At 49.2% G+C, this 20,065-nt stretch overlaps 1 protein-coding gene across 2 annotated transcripts; it reads right to left on the reverse strand.

The window, feature by feature from the left end:
- Window positions 1-2,077: 2,077 nt before the first annotated feature.
- Window positions 2,078-19,263, reverse strand: MBD3 (methyl-CpG binding domain protein 3). Of its 2 annotated transcripts, XM_059869706.1 has the most exons (8): window positions 19,090-19,263; window positions 15,199-15,255; window positions 13,059-13,218; window positions 10,875-11,012; window positions 7,507-7,597; window positions 6,433-6,610; window positions 5,044-5,241; window positions 2,078-3,907 (listed from the first exon to the last, which is right to left on the reverse strand). In XM_059869706.1, the coding sequence occupies exons 1-7, from the start codon at window positions 19,101-19,103 to the stop codon at window positions 5,049-5,051; spliced, it is 831 nt and encodes a 276-aa protein (XP_059725689.1). In that variant the 5' UTR covers window positions 19,104-19,263; the 3' UTR covers window positions 2,078-3,907; window positions 5,044-5,048. The 2 variants fall into 2 exon arrangements, with proteins under 2 accessions (XP_059725689.1, XP_059725690.1); XM_059869707.1 differs by lacking the exon at window positions 15,199-15,255 and having other exon boundaries at window positions 19,090-19,262.
- Window positions 19,264-20,065: the final 802 nt, after the last annotated feature.

Genomic DNA, 20,065 nt, shown 5'->3' on the forward strand with positions numbered 1-20,065 from the left:
ACCAGTGAGTAATATGCATTTTATGTGATAGGGAAGAAGCAGTATTATCCAAGTATTTGCATGGGCATCTGGACTCTTGGAGATTGTTCTTATGCACATAATCCAAATAACTAGGATTTCCTGGCTGGAGAGTTATTACCAAAAAACTTCTTTTTTCTCCATTAAGCATTCTTCTGCCTCCTCCCCCTTTAAACATTATCCCACACTCTTCCCAAGGACCAGGACAATCAGTCCAGACAGAATGGTCCCTCCTTAAAGCAGGACAAAAGCACATGACTCAGGAGTCCTTCCAGGTGTCCTGCTTCATTCATATCCCACAGAGCAGCAATGAGAATTTAGATGGATATTGGGAAGGAATTCCTGGCTGTGAGGGTGGGCAGGCCCTGGCACAGGGTGCCCAGAGCAGCTGGGGCTGCCCCTGGAGCCCTGGCAGTGCCCAAGGCCATAGTGAAGGTGTCCCTGCCATGGCAGGGGGTGGCACTGGATGAGCTTTAAGGTCCTTTCCAACCCAAACTCCAGCCATGACATCAGAGCCTCCCCAGGCAGGGTTTAACATGCCTGCACTCCCAGAGTCCAGCCATGTCATCCCTGACTTTCTTCTCTTCCTGCTGGGCTGAGTTTACAAGCAAGAAAACTCCTCCCTTTCCTTGCTCAACAGCCAGTTCAGCAAGTTCAATTTCAGATGTGAATCGAGCCAACTTTTCCTGGGCAGAACACCTCCAAGAGCTCTGCTGGCCAAATCCAGACTGCACCAACATCCATTCCAATTCACTCTATGGTTTGCACAAAATTTAATCCAGCTAGAATTCAGGAAAAATAACACTCCCCAAACAGCAGGAAAATGACATTCCTTTTGAATCTTGAAGGTTTGTAAAACAAGGTGGAGAGGAAAAAACTGTAGCCATCAACACCCTCTGCAGCAGAGAATATTAATGAATCAAGTATAAGCATTGCCTCAATTCCACTCCACTGCTCTTAAGTACATTATTTACTAATCATATGCCTAACAAGTCCTCCCTCAAACCAGCTTTCTCCACCCTGGGGATAGATCTGATGATGGCAGACACTTTATGCCCGTCAGTCACGTCCAGGGCTGAGATAACACCAACTAATCCAGTTGTTATTGCAGCAACATGAAACAGACATCATGGTCAGTGAAAACAAACACTTGATTTCCTCCCCTTGGTAAGCAATTAAAGTTATTTCACTTTCTCTGGCTGTGAGAGGAGTCCTGGGTCCCTTTTTGGCACTTTGCAGAAGAAACTCCTCCATATCAATGAAAACATCATAAACTTTGTAAACTGAAGGAAAGAGCTGAACTGGAAAAGGGGTGAGGGGATGAAACAAGAGAGTTGGCAGCAATTTAAATTGATATTCAGTGCATCAAAATATGAGTGTCAACATCTCAATCACCTGTGGTATGGTGCCTCAATGGTATGTTTAGATCCAAGTAAAAGTAGGTAAAGACATCACCAGATATTAAACAGGTTTTCAAAAAGCCAGTGTCAGAATAAGATTGCTCTGGTCACAAGGACACCTCTGGGGTGGGATATGAACTGCTGGAGCTGAGATTCTATGGGAATAGACTCAAGTTGAGCCAGGGATGTTTACATTGGATATTAGGGATATTTTTTTTTCCCCACAGAAGGGGTAGTCCAGCCCTGGCACAGGCTGCACAAGGCAGTGGTGGAGCCATCATCCCTGGCAGTGTTCAAAAGCAGTGTGGATGTGACACCTGGGGACAGGATTTAGTGGTGAATGTGGTGGTGCTGGGCTGATGGTTGGACTTATCTTAAAGATCTTTTCCCACCTTAACAATTCTGTGACTCTATCAGCAACCTGCCCAAGAGATGGGACACCCTGGCAGCCTCTCCCCCTTGGTGGGGACACAGGAGAGGATTCTGCAACAAGATTGAACTGCTTTCCACAAATTTCCCTCTGCCAGGCTCCAGATGTCCAGATCCAAATCTCAGACTGGAGCCCCCAACTGAACCCCCAGAGCACCTCCACTGTGAGAAGTGGAAAGGGCAGAGCACAAAACTTCAGGCTGGGGCTTGAGGCAGACTAGAAGAACCTCTTCTTTGTGAGAAACATTTAATTCAACACCATGACTTACAAGAGGACAGATTTACAGAGTAGTAACTGTAACAGACTGTTCAGAAAGGAAAATAATGGTCACTGCCTGCAGTGCCAGGTAAAGCTCCCCAAAGCAGCACCTGGCAGAGCATCAGCAAAGTACAATTCAGTCTCCTTGCAGTACTCAAATGAGCAATATCAACCAATTTTGTGCCTTCAAACCTTTAAGAAAAGAGTGAATAAAGGATCAATCACTTTGGCATGGGCTATTTTTCAGAGATCACTAAGCTGCACTACTCCCAAAGGCAATTCCCTGGCCCCTGGCTGTCCCTGCTAATCTTTCTCACACAATAAAGGCTCTGGGAGCTACTTTCTTCCCCAAGTTTTGGGATACCAACAACTTGTACAATTGGCTGGTGGCACAATATTTAATGCACCACTCTGTAGTGTTCTCTGAGCCGAGACGTCCACGCATGGTTATGCAATGGATACCCTAAGACTAAAATAATTCTGCAACCCAGTCAACACATTCCCCAAGCTATCAACTCTCATCTTCCTCCCCTCTCCTTGTCTCCCTTCCCAGAGAAATCCATTTCTAGCCACAAGTTACCCCAATATGCTCAAAGATGTACTGGAAGAGACTGAGGGATCGATCAAGGTACCCATGGTGAAGCCCAATACTTATAAACACATTAAGGCAGGTTTCACATCAGTCCAATTGTTGACACAAAATGCTGGTCACTTCACTGCACATGCAAATAAGAAAGATTCAATACTTAATAAAAAGCTTTAAATTCCTTTTTAAGATATCAATTATAGAAAAATCAACATTTTACTTTTTTTTAAGAGGTCAGAACATTACTGCACACAAAAGCAGGTGTGTAGCCACACCTGTTGGAATGGATCCCCTTCCCTCCACACTGAGGAACAGAGGGCAGGTTCTTGGCACCAGAAGAGAAAAAGGAGGAAGTTTTCCTCATTATCAGACAGAAATGAGTCATCCTTCCATCCCCAGTTGAGAAAGTCCTTCTGACTGGACTTAAACCAAAGTAAAATATACCTCAGGCTGGGTATATTCTGAACAGAGTCTTGGAGGCAAATGTCTGGACACACAGAGCTCTGGATCCAAACTGTGGTGTGGAATAACCAAATACCCAAATTCCCAGAGCTGGCAGCCCAAGTCCTCGAGTGCAGCTTCCCCTCCTCACCCCAGCTCAGGTGGGAGAGGCACTGGCAGCTCAGCTCTGAGACTACACTTCCAAACACTTTCAAGACCAATGTGGTCTTGTTAGGAAACAGCAATTCACACATGGAATGAACCATTCACAACATGAAATGACCTCCCTACAGTCAGGTACAAACATGTAGCCCACAGCAGAGTAGCCAAGGAGTGAAACAGCATCTCCCTCCCTTGGGTTAGAGAGAAAATTGTTTCTGTGGGTCATTAAAAGTACTTTGATAGAAAAGCTTAAAAACGTATCACCCAGCACTGACCCACAAAAGGTAATACCAAAAAATAAAAAACCAAAAAAAAGAGCCAGCAAATTCAGTTCCTAGGATTTTCCCTCCCACCACGTGATATTCTTTATCCCCTCCCACTTTTGCATTCCCAATCACCCTACCCCTTTAGAAAAAGGAAGGGGAGTAGAGTTTAGTCAAGTTCCATCTGCAGAACTCCCCTGCAGTGAATGAACCATCAGCTTCCACGTTTCCTGAAGTCCATCCAAAGGCTCTGGGGTACAGTTGGACTGATGGTGCACTCTTGGCTCTGTGGATGGTTGGGCTGACCCTGCTGAATGGGTTTATACTGGGAATTCTTAGATGGAACTCCCTGAAAGAGTAAAAACAAAGACCTTGTAAGTCAAAAAGAATTTTTGTATCTTTTCTTAAAAGGAGAAATCCCACTGTCTTAACACACTCATGTCTTTATCTCCTGGGTTTCACCTGCAGCAGTCAGTTTGTTCTGGCTCCTGCCTGTTGCCAGACCTCTATAGCAGAAAGGAATTCAAGGTAATCACTGTCCAAATACAGCTACTGCTGGTGATAGGGAAAACGGGAAAAAAGAGCCCAGACAAAAGATGGGATCTCCCAAAGGCCAAGCAGATTGCACATTATAATCAATCCTCAAGCTTCAAGGATTGCTTAACAAAATCAATCTTCCTCCCACCTGAAATCCCCGTTCCCTCCCAAGGAGCTCTTCTGCTATTCATCCTAAAAAGTCCCTTTTTTCCCCCACCACATTCTTGATTCTCAGAGGCTCCAGAGGAGGCCACTAAGTTCATCTTAAGGCTGGAGAACCTTTCCTATGGAGACAGGCTGAGACAACTGGGGCTAAACCCTGAGCCTCCTTTCCTCCAGCCCCCCCAGTTCCCTCAGCCACTCCTGGTGCTCCACAGCCTTCGAGCCCTGTCCAGCCTGGCCTTGGGCACTGCCAGGGATCCAGGGGCAGCCCCAGCTGCTCTGGGCACCCTATGCCAGGGCCTGCCCACCCTGCCAGGGAACAATTCCTCATTCCCAAGATCCCACCCAGCCCTGCCCTCTGGCAGTGGGAGCCATTCCCTGGGTCCTGTCCCTCCAGGCCTTGTCCCCAGTCCCTCTCCAGCTCTCCTGGAGCCCCTTCAGGCCCTGCCAGGGGCTCTGAGCTCTCCCTGGAGCCTTCTCTTGTCCAGGGGAACACCCCCAGCTCTCCCAGCCTGGCTCCAGAGCAGAGGGGCTCCAGCCCTTGCAGCATCTCCGTGGCCTCCTCTGGCCTGGCTCCAGCAGCTCCACGTCCTCCTGCTGCTGTTGCCCAGGGCTGGGGCAGCTCTGCAGGTGGGGTCTCATGCTCACCTCCTCCATTCCTGACCCAAGGCCCCCACATCTTTCAAAGCCCAGGCTAAAAAGTGAAGATTCATCAATATTTAAGGTTCCTCCTGAAAACCTTCCTGTCCCCAGTGTTTAAGCTGAGACCCAGCACAATCATCCTACCTGGACTATACATTTTCCATCTCCTGGTCATGGTCCTGCTCCTCCTCCTCCTCTTCTTCTTCTCCTTCCTCCTCTGCTCCTTCTTTCTCCGAGGGAGGCTCCCCATCCCTGGCGATCTCCTCCACGTGGGCCAGCATGTCAGCCATCAGGGCCTCCTCCAGCCTCTTCCTCACCTGCTGCACCAGCTCCTCCTGCTTCCTGCCCAACACAAGGACACCCAACATCAGCCCCCCTGGGCTGCCCCTGTCAAGGGAAAAGAGTCTCCAATCCCTCCAACATGAGACAAGCACGGACTGGAAAAGTCCTCTAAGGACTCCACTGTATCAGGAAAAAAAAACCCAAAAAACCAAGAAACCCCACCTGGCATTGTACTCTGAGTGAAGATGAAAAACATTTGAAGAATTTGTCCAGTATTTATATTATGTGTCCTGCACCTGTTGATGTCTGGCTGAAATTTGGCTGACCTACCAGCTGACTTTTTTTTTAGCCTAATGCTGATTTTTAACTCCTACTACTAATATCTAACAAGTCAGCCTACCCTGAACAGACTTTCAAAAACGTGACTGGAGAAAATTAAGTTTCAGGCCATTTCTTTCTGCTTATCTTCCTTCTGAGTCCCAACCCTAGGAAGTCAAAGCACAGCAAAGAAGTGATCAACAATCAGTGGCTCATGGGGCTCCTATTTCAGCTCAGCCACAGGACATCACAGTTACAAACAGACTCTTTTTCCTGGCCATTTATGTCTCAATCAAGCCCAGAAAAGTCATCCTGCAATTCCAAAAGATTTGTCAAGCAGTCAAAGCAAGGATTGCCTTTAAACACTTAATGAATGCAAACTGCATGCTGCAGGGCTTTGGTATATTCAGTTCTCCATCAAAAGCTTAAAGCTGAGTTTGACCAATCCTGATTTAACAAGATTTCATTACTAAAGCAGAATAAGCTGCATCCTTGTTCCCTGTCACCACAGCAGGCATGGCTTGGGTTTGGTCAAGCCATAAATTTTATTTAATTCATTAACTGACACAGGAGAAGGTGAAGAGAATCCAATCCCCCTGTACAGGATTTCTCCAATGCCATCTCTGCTCAGAGGTGTCTCAGTCAAGGTTCCCCCAACTCAGACACTTCTGTAATAAAAGGAAACTTGACATGAAAAACAAGCATGAACCTGAAACTGCAGAGTAACTGAGCATGACCAAAATAAAAAACAGTGGGCTCTAAGCACATGACAGAGCTTAATGTAACTACTTTTGTCTACTCTCTTGCTAGAGAGCCATTCCAATTAATTCCCAAGGCACAGTGTTCCATCAGACATTCAGAAAGAGAAGCAAAGCACTGATTGAGCACAAGGAACCTCATTCCAGAACAGCAAGTGCTATTTCCAGCTCCTACCTGATATCTTCATCTGTCACCATGAAGGCTTTGCAGAGAGGCTGGGAGGTGTTCAGCCAGACCCCAGGGTTCTTCTCCACAGCTGCAGAGAGCTGGCCAGTGATGGGCATGGTGCTGGTGTGCAGGGCACTGGCGATGGCAGAGAGCAGAGTCTCGTCCGTGCAGCCGGGGCCAACCCCTGCAAGGGGGAGGGAAATCCATGAGCAGCACTGCCCCAGGCAGGGAGCAGGAAATCAGGACAATGGGAATTAAATTTTAATGGCAAAGCACAGGCTGTCAGTTGGAAAGCTCACATGACATAAATCTCAGACCTAAATGCTTCTAACAGCACCTTTGCAGCTCTCTGAGGGTATTGAAACTTAGCAATTCCTCATTGTTAGAACCAAAAAGATAATAAAAATCACCAAACTGGGAAAGGAAGATGTTTCCATTCTGCTTGAACAAGGTTTAGAGAAACGGGGGTGCTCACCTGGACAAGAGAAGGCTCCAGGCAGAGCTCAGAGCCCCTGGCAGGGCCTGAAGGGGCTCCAGGAGAGCTGGAGAGGGACTGGGGACAAGGCCTGGAGGGACAGGACCCAGGGAATGGCTCCCACTGCCAGAGGGCTGGGCTGGATGGGATCTTGGGAATGAGGAATTGTTCCCTGGGAGGGTGGGCAGGCCCTGGCCCAGGGTGCCCAGAGCAGCTGGGGCTGCCCCTGGATCCCTGGCAGTGCCCAAGGCCAGGCTGGATGGGTTTTAGAGCCACCTGGGACAGTGGAGGGTGTCCATGCCATGGCAGAGGGTGGAATGGGATGAGCTTTAAGGTCCCTTCTAACCCAAACCCAAACAGCAATCTGAGATGCTCTGCTGTTACTGGAAAATGAATCCCCCAAAAGGCTGAGAGGCTTTGCTTCAGTGTCCTCTCAGAACAAAGGGCACTGGGACCCCAGGCAAGCACTACAGCTCCTGCTGCTGCAGGAATGGCCATGGCCCTGCCAGGCTCTGGGAACGGGGAGCTCACCCCCAGCACCTTCACTCCCTCCCTGCTGCCAGGTGCCAAATGCCAGCCCCGAGTGAAGGGCACCCTCTGATTACCTTGCAGCCCTTTGGGAAGGTCCATTGTCTTCACCAGCTCCTCTGCAATGTCAAAGGCATTCAGTCCACTCAGCTTCTTCTCCCAGAAGAGCTGCAGTCAAAGCAGGTGGTTATTGGTGCTTACTGGCACAGCCAGGAATGCAACTGACAGCTCCACACAATCCCTGCTTCCTGTGCAGACAGGGAACAGCAGGGCTGAGGACACCTTAATGTGGATTTACCACAGAAGGGATCTGCCACCTCCAACAGCAGGAACAATCCTCACTGCCAATCAGCCCTGTCCAGTCTTAACTTCTTTTTGTCAGGGCTGGGATTAAATGTGTGAGATGGTATTTCTTGTTGGGACTCAGACGTTTATTAGCTCTTATCTATGTTACAGTCTCACAAACCCTGAGTTCTACATCACTTCAACAAACTAAAAATGGAGCCCTATCTCTCTCTCTGCAAGGACTTTTAAGGATAAACTGTCAAATTACAAAATGACACCTAAATTATTTTTACATTTTACCCAATAACCAACCACCCGTGGCTCATAATGTGGACTTTTTTATCCAATTACACAAAACCACCCAAACCCATGGAGTAGAAGGTGAAGAAGAAGGAGCAGCCTCCACCCTAAAACTTCCATCTTGCTTTATACCTGTTACTGTATTCTAAACCCTCCAGCTCTAAGTTTCCCACCCTGTGATATCACACACTTCTATCCAAACTCCACACCCACAATCCCAGTTCAGTCATTCCATTCTGGAAGCTTCTCCACAGCCTCAGGTCAATGCAGTGTTCTCTTGGGGGTCAGGGTCTGGCAGCACAGAAAGTCTGAAATTCCCAGCAGCCAGGGTTCCAACACAGCCCCATAACTCCTCTCTCCCAATCTGCTGCCTTGGAAAACTCACTTTTCTTCCAGGGTCTGAAACTTTCACTGCTCTGAGCTGCAGCAGCAAGGCCAGGCTTGCTGACGTTCAGCTACAAGCCCACAGTGTGAGACAGCCTTGTTTGCACCCTTTGTCTCTCCTATGTATCACACAGGAAGTTAAGGAATGCAAGAACTGTATTCTAGGTAAAGCATTATTTTCTTCCTGTCCAGCAGTTTGGTCCTTTCCCCCATGCCTGGTCCTTTACCAGATGGAGTCACAGGCTCTCCCCAGGCTTAAAAGGCTGAATGTGTGGTGTGGTACAAATTCAAATACATCACCCTGATACACCTTGAACTTTGCACCTGGTGCAGGAGAGATATCAGGAGGATAGCAATGCCTAGCTGGATGATCAACTATCTTACAAAAAAATCCCATTTTTATCAAGGTTTTGAGAAATAAAGAATTCACCTCAAACAGTCCATGCATATCCCACCCCTTTTTTCTGCCTGTCAAAATCCAAGTGCAACTGACCCCACGTGACTTTTCCAAAAAGGGGAATGAGGCAGTCACAGCCCAAACACAGGCTGGATATTCCCTAGCCTTCAAATAGGTGATTTTTTTTTTTTTTTTTTTTTTTTCTGTTACCCAGAAAAGCTGTGGCTGCCCCAGGTCCTGGAATTGTCCAAGGCCAGGTTAGATGGGACTTGGAGCAACCTGGGATAGTGCAAGGTGTCTTTACCATGAGAGGAGGGTGGAATGGGATCATCTTTAAGATCTCTTCCAGCCCCCAAGAATTCTAGGATTCTGGGATTTTTAAGTCAGTGCATGATGGGACTTGGCACTGCTTTCAAATTTTGCAGAAGCATCTGGAGTCCGCTGAGAAAAAGTAAAAATATTCTGCAATCCTGTAAAATATCTTACACAGGAACACAAATCCAGCTCAGAACTGGGAGAGGGCATTTTATCTTTAGTGTTCTCTTTTGTTGCCTTAACTATATAAAAGCTGCAGGAATAGCAACAACACTGTAAACATACAGGATCTGCTTCCTCAGAAGACCATGGCAAGACCTTGCCAACCTGCTTAAAAAACAAAAAACCCACCCCTGTCAGAACTCAAGACATTCCTTTGGGAGTCTGGAGTTTCCTGAGACCCTTGCCAGGGGGCTCAGAGACCCCAGCACACAGCCCAGAGCACCAGTGAGTTCAATTACGAACCACAGAACAACTTACCACCTTTACATGAAAAGACAAAAGCCACAGCAGTTTAGATAATATAAAAATAAAGTACTCACAAAGTGTAAATGTAAGTTTTAAGATTTTTAGTATAAGAGTTTCTAGTGACAAGATGGAGGGATTTAGGCGTGTCTAGCCTTTCTTCTTCTTCTTCTCTACCTCCATCTTGTCTAGTGATGTTAGCACTTTTAGATTAGTCTAAAGTAGAAACTCACTGTCTAATATAGATGATAGGTATTAGAAAATAATTGTAAATATTGTACATGTCGTTTGTAGTATATAAAAATAACACCGCCCTAGAAGTGGGCGGAGTGCCTCTGGCTGTCCTGCCGAACGGATCTCAACTAGACAAAGAGAAAGAATTTTATAAATAAGATAAATAAACAGCCTTAAGACTGAAAAAATGAAGAACTCTAACTCCTTTAAACACCGGGCTGGGAAAAGAAACTTTCAAACTTTTCTCAGAGTCACTCTGACCAGCTTAAAAGAGAGACCCCAGCACACCCCAACCACCAAAAAACCACCCACTTCAGCTAAACTCCATCTCACACCTGGAGGTTCTAGCTGAACTGGGTTTATGAAGTTCTTAAAATCTGCCTTCAAAGTGGTTTCTGAAGTTTTCAGAAAAGGTTTTCAGTGTTCCAACAGGTACAGCTTATTTTACCTTCCCTTGTCCTGAGCACCCTTTCTTTTAATTTTGGTGTGGTCTCTTGCTTGCAAATACACATTACGGTAAGAAAACCACTTTGATTTTGTATTAACAATAACATTCTAAGTGAATTTATGATCTTATACTGGCAGAGTTTACTCCTACTAATGTACAGTCTTGCACTGCAACAAACACCACAGTGGATGTGATCCCTGCAGGAACAAGGATTTAATGGAACATGGAATTCTTACACAACTGCAACATTTGACAGTGACTCTAAACCCAAGTGTCCTCTGAAGTGACTACAATGTCTGATTAGTTTTGTACATAATGCTTAATTTCAGCATGAAGGAAATTCAGGTTTAGCTACAACAGAATTAGGATCTAACCAAAGGCTGGAGTTTGTAAATCCCAGTGTGCAGAGTCCACAACTAGAGAATGGGAATGGGATTTGTTCTGATTTTAAGAGCTGGGAGCACTGCAAGCCACTGCTTCTGAAAGATCAGATTTTTCTGAATTCTGAAGTGCCAGAGATCAGGAATTGCCAGAGAGTATTTATTCAGCATCACAAAATTAAAGCAGATTATTTTGGGATCCTCCCAGCAGGAAATCCAGGAGTTTCTCAGCCTTACCTGCCTGGGCTGGTCCACAGCTTTCTGGGGGTCACTCTTCACCTTGTTGCTGGGGTGGTTTGTGATCTTGGTGACAGGCTGTTTGAAGATAGAGGCTGTCTGTCTCACGGGCAGGGCTGTGTTCAAATCAGGCTTGCCCTGTTCCACACAAAAAGAAAAGGAAAAACCCACAAAAATATTTTCAGTTTGCTAAAATGCTACTACAGCCACAAAGAAGTGCAGCAGGGAACAGTTCCTGGGCTTCAAATGTTGTCTAATCTCAAGTTATACAAGTTGGGCTGCTAAAAATACATAACTAAATTCAAATCTTGCCTTAGACCTATCAAAGTTTTTCACTCATTCTGTTTAACATAGCAGCCTCCTCCCATGTGAGTTCACACACGTCAGTTTTACTCCCATTTTTAATGACTTCAGGAGTCAGAACAAACCACGTGCAATCACTAAAAGAGAGGATTACAACCCAATATTTGTAATAAATAAAAAAAACTACAAGCAGGGCTTTTGGCTGGTTTCTGAATCCAGAAACCACTCCAAACCATTCCTTATAAATCTAGTTGTGACCAATAAACAAACCAACACCACTGAAAGCTGAATCCCTTTTTTTACCTTTGGTTCTGAACAAAGCTCAGCTTTTAAATTAAGCTCATAATCAGTTTTGCACTACATGACTGCATTTGCTGTTAGGGGAAGCATAGGAAGGCTGTTCCTTATTCCCAAAATCCAACACACAACTCTTGGAATGGCTGTAGGACATGCTTTGTTCTCAGGGATGCAAACACTGTGTCTGCTTCACAGATTTATTCATGAGATGTAGAAAAGATGTATTCAGGACAAATATAATTCTGAACCATCTGGGTGCTAATCCTTTCAGAAGCCAGTGATAACATTTGTACATTTATTGAGAGTTTTGGGCAGAATTTTTAGCCTGAGAGGTGTGTGAGCTTCTGGTCTCTGCCTCAAGGCAGGTCTCAAAATATCACTGCAGCACCAGGACTGCAAGAAATGTTCCCAGCACTCTTGTGATGATGATCCTTGACTGGCTGATGTATTTCAAAAATGAGCATTGTGCCTTTTCCACATTCAGTGTTCAGGTGCATACACAGCAGCTGTTGGGCTCTGGGAAAGATTTTAACATCTGATGAAGATCCTTAGGAGTGACTTGGGACAATCAAACCAGACAAGGGAGCCTGTCACTGCCATCCTGACACCTCAACAATCTGAATTAGCAGCTAGAGAATCTTTTATTTTGTTCTACAAATAGGCCTCACAGTCCTCCTCCCTCTCATGCTTTTTGCCCCAAATGCCACCTCCCCTTCCATCAGTGCCAAAGATGGGTCAGCAGCACAGCACTGGCAGGAGCTGCAGCATCCCCTCATCCCTGTGGACCCAAATCCCTCCTCTCCTCTCAAACCAAAGGCAAGGGCAAGGCAGAGCTGCTGCACAGCTCCAGGAAATGTGGGGCTCTGGAGCAGATTGTGCTGGAGGAGGTGAGCTCACACAATCCTGGAATGGTTTAGATTGGAAGGGACCCTAAAGCCCATCTCATCCCACCCCTGCCATGGCAGAGGCACCTCCCACTGTCCCAGGTGGCTCCACAGCCCTGTCCAGCCTGGCCTTGGGCACTGCCAGGGATCCAGGGGCAGCCCCAGCTGCTCTGGGCACCCTGGGCCAGGGCCTGCCCACCCTCCCAGGGAACAACTCCTCATTCCCAAGATCCTATCCAGCCCTGCCCTCTGGCAGTGGGAGCCATTCCCTGGGTCCTGTCCCTCCAGGCCTTGTCCCCAGTCCCTCTCCAGCTCTCCTGGAGCCCCTTCAGGCCCTGCCAGGGGCTCTGAGCTCTCCCTGGAACCTTCTCTTGTCCAGGGGAGCACCCCCAGCTCTCCCAGCCTGGCTCCAGAGCAGAGGGGCTCCTCTGCACTCATTCCCATAGAGCTTGTGCTGGGAACTGAGGAAGGTGAGAGTCTCTTCCCTGCCCTCCTCCACAGAAGACTGAGCAGTGACACAACTCTCCTCCACAGCACCAACCCCCTGGGAGCAGCATTTGTCCAACCCCCACCACCAGAGCTGCTCTGACACAGCTCCAATTCACACTCCAGCTATGAACTGCTGCATCTTCCCTCTCTCCCAGACTGCTCTGGCAGTTCCTAAGCAGGGAGGGGGAGCAGCAGTGCCTCTCACTCTTACTTTGGCTTGGTTGGAGCAGTCATAGCGCATCCTCTGCCTGTTCTTGTTCATTTTGTTCATCAGCATCTTCCCCGTGCGGAAGTCGAAGGTGCCCAGGTCCATGGAGCTGCCCAGGTACCGCGCCAGCTGCGGCTTGCTGCGGAACTTCTTCCCACTGGGGCTGCAAAACACAACCAGGCACGTGCAGGGACACCTCCACCCTCTGCACCTCCTCTGCAACTCAGGAGGGAGAATTTTTATTGCCATCCTGAAAAACACATGCTGGACTTCCCAGAATGAAGCTCACGTTCAACTCTAAAATGTTTTGATACTGACTGCTTCTCATGTGAAACACACAAATTAAGTTACAATGGTTTTGGATGTCAAGAGGAAGATTCAGATCAGATAAACAAATGTAGCATAATGCACACAATAACCATCAGGGGAGATGTCAGCACAGATGCACTTTTCATTCAGCTGTCTCTCATAGTAAATGCACATTTTCAAGTATAATTTCTTCTCCCAGGACTGTTGCATTTGACCAGCACCAAAAATGCTCCTTGTCTCCTCTCCCCACCCCTTGAACAGCACATTCAAGTTTGATTTTATGTCTTTTGTAGCATCCTGAAGACTTCAGAAAAAGAGAAAACCAGAAGTTAACTACTGACAAGCTGCAAAACAAAGAACCACAAAGTGATGCAAAGATAAATGTCAAAACCTTGTAAAACTTTCTATTAATGGCAAAAGAGAAGAGAGATTATTCTATGACACCTGGGTTTCCAGAAAGACTCAACGTGGAGAGCAGGCACAAATTATTCCAAATCTTTACTAACGTTTTCTTTGGGGTTTTTTGGGGGGGTTTTGTGGTTTTTGGGGTTTTTTTAATAATCCAACATAAGCTATTTTTTTATTCATAAAGCAAAAATAACCCAGTGTCTTATGGCTGCAGTGTAGGACTGTAAAGACAATAAGCATCAAGTATTCTTCACCTGCTCACTGAGCATCAAAACACCTCTTTATTCTGTCCATTACTCTCACTTCTGGTTTTCTCCACTTTGCAACTTGCATATTCAATCCTAGTTCACATCCAGGAGAAGCTCATTTCCTGTATATCCATCCCAGTATCACAGTTAATGGGCTAGAAGGCATAGTAAGACCAAACATACCAGTTACCACCTTATCTCATACTGGTGAGATACTGATAACCTTACCAAGGTATTAACAACAAAACAAAACAAAACAAAAGGAAAAGTCTATTTTCACATATTGTCTCCTGCCCTGAAGATTTATTAGGGAAAAACCAGCATAAGCAGAGAATTTCTAGTATAGTACAGTGACAAAGCAATTAGGTTAAGTCAGGCTGTACATGAAAAAAATAGATTAAAAAAACCCCAAACCAGAAAGTACCGAAGTATTAAAAGGTCTCCAAGAACTGAGATCAATTTAATATAAGTTACACTAAAACTGAAATTATAAAAAGTCTCTCGAAGGAGTTAAGACTGAAAGGTTGTGGTGATCCCACACAGCATCTGCTGAGGAAGCTCCTGGCTCCAACTGCTCCCGGGCTGCTTATCCTGCCTGGATCTCCTCCCTGCCACCACCACTGCTCACACAGCCCAGTGTTCATGCAAATGAACCAGCTGAGGAAAATAATCCATCTTCGGAGGGCAGGGGAGGAGGAGGAAACATCCCACACTGGTTATTCCTCAGCTGGACCAGCTCCCTGTGGAGCTGCACTTGGGCCAGGAGACAACACAGGGTAGGACCAAGGAACAGAGGCTGTGTCCAGCCCCAAATTTGTGAATCACTTTTTCAAACTATAAAGGGAGTTATTTGCCTCAATCCAGAGAGAGGAATAACCAACTCCAGCAGCTTTAGGGCAGAGCTGTCGCTGCTAGTGAAGCCAGGAAGAAAAACTCCTGCTACATGAAGAACATGGCACTGCATCCTCTTCCAAGATCTGCTGCTCTAATTTAGGGTTTAGTGTCTTAGCAGGTCTAAAAATAATGCATTAAAGTGCAGAGTAACTTCCAGAACAGTCAGTACAGTCAAAGACAGGATTTTAAGTGAACAGAGCCCTTCATCTCTGTGTGTTTAGTATGTGCTGCGGTCATTTTGCAAGGAAGAACTGAAAAGCTGCTCAGAGTCTCAAAAAACCCACCTGAAATGACTGAGAGTCCTGTCTCTTCCTGGGGAAGCTTGGCCCAAAGGAAAAGCACTGAAATGTTCAGAAGAAAAACTTTTATTCTGATTAGGTCTTGCAAAAGGCAGGATCATCCCCAGGTTCTCTGGGACAACAGCAGACCAGGGAGCAAAGCTATGACCAAAAGGTGACATTGAACTGAGAAAGGAAGGGATGGGGTGCCCTGGAGCTCCTGGGGACCCTCTGGCAGGACCATGCAGGACATTGGGGTACCTACACACACCTGGGAGGGTCAGAGGTGTGGGGGGGAGCCAGAGGAACCCAAAACTCGAGCGGGATTCCTGATGCACACCAGGACACGCAGAAACTCCCCCAGTACCACAGAACTCTGAGCCCTGTTGAAGTGCTCTTTAAATGTCACAAAATACAGAATTTACCTCCTTTTGCTCCTCCTGCACTCCTGATTTTGCACAAAGAGGCCCAGAAACGAGACATTTTGGTACAAAGCTGCAAAGCCCGAGCTCTGCTCTGTAACACCCCCCCAGGCAGCGACGCTGAGAGCCCCGATTGATCCCGGGCTCCCGAATGAGGCTCTGCCACAGTTCCCCCTGTGTGAAAGGCAAGGATACGGCCGAGTTGCAAAGGAGTTTACAAGTTGCAAAGGATTTTCCACGCTCGTCCATCACCAGCTCCGGGGCTTTATTCGCTTGGGCCGCCTGGCTCCCGCTAACAAAACAGACCTGGCTGCCGGAGCCACCCCGAGCCACTCCCGGCTCTCATTCCCAGACTTTTCCGGGCAGATTAAGCCGCGTCCGGGGCAGCCTATTGAAGGGCCAGGCCTGCCAGGTGCCCCTGCTCTCCATGTGCAGCTCACCCTTTGTTTCCTGCCTTATATCCTTAAGGAGAGAGCGGCTGCCCAGGCCCTCTCCCCTCCTCCCTCATCAGAGTCTCCTCCCCTCCGCTCTCCCATTTAGCCTGCACAGGATCTGCACAACTTGGGAAGCAAGGGACAAAAGACAAAAAAAACCAAAAAAACCCTGAGCAAACCCAGCCACAGCCTGCCTCTGGAAGGAATGGAGGCAGGAACAGCCCAGGGCAAACGGGTCACTGAAAGCAGAGCCTTGTGTCCTCGCTGGAGGGGACAAGGGAAGAACACAAAATGATTCTCCTCCTTGCTTTCCATCGTGCCCCCTCCCTCACTCCGCTCCCGAGCTCTGCTCCAGGCAAATCCCGGCAGCAGGGGCTCCTGGAGGGCTGCAGGAGCTCCCGATGTCCTCGCAGGCAGATGGGGACCCCAAGACACCGCACAACTACCAGTGCCAGCGCCTCTGTCACTGCATCCCCACGGCAGCCCTGGATGCAGCGTCCACAGCCAGCCCTGCCCCGGGGTCCCACGCCCCAGCTGGGCCATCCTGGGATGGGCTGGCATGGCCATGAACACCACGCCAGGCCAGGTGAGCGACACCTCTAGCTGCCACACCACACACCCCTACACATCCACAGCCCCACCCCAGGGAGCAGCCTAGGGGACCAGACCTGTCCCTGTCCCCGTGGGGCTGTCCCGAGGGAGGATGCTCCCAAGAGATGATGTCCCCTGCCCCACAGGGCAGCAGCGGGGTCTTCGTTCAGCAACTTGGACTCCAACCATACCAAAATAAACCCCCCCAAAAAACCTGAAAGCAAGCACTTGGAGACACACAAAGTCTCCCAAATTTCCAGAAGCATCACATCCCTAAAGAAGTGCTTGGGACAAACACAATTACAACCAGATGATTTTTTAGGGCTCAACTTGGGCATCATGGAATTGTTTAGGATGGAAAAGACCTTTAAGATCATCAGATCCAACCGTCACACCAGCACCACCACCGTGTTCACCATTAAACCATGTCCCAAGTGTCACACTCATGTGTTTTTTGACTATTTCCAGGGATGAAGACGATGACTCCACCACTGCCTTGGGCAGCCTGTTCTAATCCTTTACAACCCTTTCCATTAAAAAAAATCTCCCCAATACCCAACCTAAACGTCCCCTGGTGCCACTTTGAGGCTGTTTCCTTCTCATGTGAGAAATGAGGAGTTTCCCTGCAGGCAAACCAGAGCAACAGAAGAAAAGCAAAGCACAGACTCAGTGAAAGCATTTTGCTCTGCAATTTTTTTTGGAAAAGACTGTACCGATCAAAATATCCTTGGAGGAGTGTTAAAAACATTCCCTTCCAACTTCTTACATTTGTGCTGCAAAGGTAAGGAATTCTCAACAAAGTAAGTTTCACACAAGAGTGTGAGGTCTCCCAGCACAGTGATGTCAACATCCTGAGGCACAAATGAACAGCGATCCCAAATTTCTGACATTTGGTCATCAAACCTTCAGGAGAAAAACACTCTGAAGAAAAAAGTCCCATAAAGCAGCACTAAATTCTCCTTCCCCCATGTGAGAACCCTGAGTTTGAAGAGAGACAGAACTCTCTCAAAGACAACCTGCCACTTTGACAAAATCCTTGACACGATTTTCTTCCTGAACTCCTCCATCCCTGCAGTCCAGCCCAGAAGTCCCACCCTATCAGCCAGAAACCCTCCTAAGGATGAGGTTCAAGGACTGGCTGTAAAAACCTGCCCAGGTACTCAGACCTCGAGGAAGGTAGAATTTCCAGCCAGAGACTGGCTCACACACACATCTCACAGGGGGTTTTCCACAAACCCTCCCAGCATCTGTACCTGGGAGCTGGACAGAACAATCACCCAGGTAAACAACAGGCAGAACTCTCACAGGTATTACTGAACTGCCACACCTGTATCTGCCACTCTGAGGTAATGCAAAATGCAACAGAAACCAAAAACTAGTGCAACAAAGCTCTACTCTACCTTTGATCTCTGTCCAAATTGATACAAAGGGAAAACCCATAATAATTTGGGAATAAAAATATGCTACTTATCCTCTCTCCCCCTTTTTTTAAAGTTTATCTCCGACACGGCAACTTAACAAACAAGTTCTGGGAAAAACAGAATCTCTGAAGCTTTCAGCTGCTGCTGGTGGTCTCACCCTGCCCTCAGCCTCTGAGCTGCGGCAGCAGAATCGGCTTCATGTTCTCGAGGATGGCACTTTCTGGTTTACTCCCTCTTTTCTCACAACCATAACCTGATTCTAAAAATGAAACCTGGAGCTAAAGCTGTGTCTGTCCCATCCCTGGAAGTGTTCAAGGCCAGGTTGGACAGGGCTGGAGCCACCTGGTCCAGTGGAAGGTGTCCCTGCCCCATGGCAGGGGGTGGATTAAATTGGGCTTTAAGGTCCCTCCCAACCCAAACCATCCTGGGAGGATTCTGTGTCAGAGGCAGAAGTTGATGGTATGGATTTTCCCGACAGGCAGGGCCAGGTGAGGACACAGGGACAGCTCCTGCTGCGTTCCCAGCTCCCGCAGGACCCGAGTTTCACACCTCAGCCCGCGGGTGCCTCGTGGGTGCGGGGAGGATCCATATGGCCACCTACAGCCATATGAGCCATGCGGGGCTATAAATAGAAACCCTCCAGCTCCCGGGCCATGTGCTCCCCCCGCAGCCACACTCCCGGGAAGGCGCATCCCGAGCCCGCCCCAGGGCCAGCACCGCGAGCAGCCGAGGCTCCCTCCCCACAATTCCTGAGTCCACGCAAAAGGCAGCCGAGCGAGCCCGAGGAAGGAGGAACACCCCCCGCGCTGCTCCTTCGAGAATAAAGAACTCCGAGTGCTCGCAGGGCAGGAGCCGCTCTGAGAGGACGCGGGGGCTCCTCACGGCGCTCCCCGATCCCTGAGGGGGGCCGAGCATCCCCGACCCCCCGCGGCCGCCCCGGGCCAGCTCCCCGCTCCCTTCCCCTCCACCTGTGGCTGCAGCCCCGGCCCGGCCCCCCGCGCCCGGGGCGGCCCCGCCGAGCGCTCCCACCTCTTCCGCTCCATGGCGGCTCCTCCCGGCCCGCTCCCGCCTGGCTCCGGCCGCCTCCCGACGGCTCCTCCCGGCCGCCGCGCTCTCCTGCCGCCGCCGGCCCTTCCGCGTTCCCGCTGCCCCCGGGAGGCGGCGCCGCGGCCCGGCTCGCCCCGCTCCCGCTGCGCTCCCGCTGCCGGTCCCGGCCCTGGCCCCGCTCCCGCCGTCCGGTGCGCGCCGCTCCCTCCGCCCGCCCCTTCCACCCACCGAGCCGCCTCCCACCGACCGCCGCGCCCGGATCCCTCCGCCCGCATATAGTCCCTCCCCCCGCCGCCCCCGCGTGGTGCCCCCCCCCCCCCCCCGTCCCAGCCCCGCTCCCCCCGGCGAACCCCCACGGTCCCAGCCTTACCCTGGCGCCGAGCGCCGCGAGCCCCCACGGTGTACCGGCAGCGCCGCTTTGGGCATCTTCCCCCACGCCCGCCCCGGCCGCACTGGCGGCCCCGCGACCCCCGGCCCCGCCCCGCTCCCCAGGGACGCGGACCCGCCCGGACCCCCGGGCAGAACCGGCCCCTTGCCGTGGGGCTGCCCCCGGCGGGGCTCGAGAGTTCCTTCGGTGCAACAGAAGCATACCAAAAGAAAAAAAAAAAAAGAAAGAAAAAAAAAAAGGCTCAAAACCCCCCCAAACAACAACAACAAAAAACACAACAACAAAAAAAAGGGGGGGGGGAAATCTGCACACGAGGAACTGGAGTGAAGACAAAGCAATGAAAAGTTTTTCAGAAAAGCGTGTAAACCAACACCCACTGCAGCGGCAAATTCCCGGCGGCGGTACCGCCAGGAGAGGTGTCTGCCTCCCGCTGCCGAGGAACAGCCACCTGGGAACCCCAGCTTTGGGCATGAGACACGACCCAGCACCTGAATTCCAGCTGCTGTGTTCCTCACCGTTCCATTCCAGTATCCACATGCTGAGAAACACCACAAGGCAGCCTCCTTCCCA

This window comes from Haemorhous mexicanus, chromosome 29 (assembly GCF_027477595.1).
Source record: "Haemorhous mexicanus isolate bHaeMex1 chromosome 29, bHaeMex1.pri, whole genome shotgun sequence".
NCBI lineage: Eukaryota > Metazoa > Chordata > Aves > Passeriformes > Fringillidae > Haemorhous > Haemorhous mexicanus.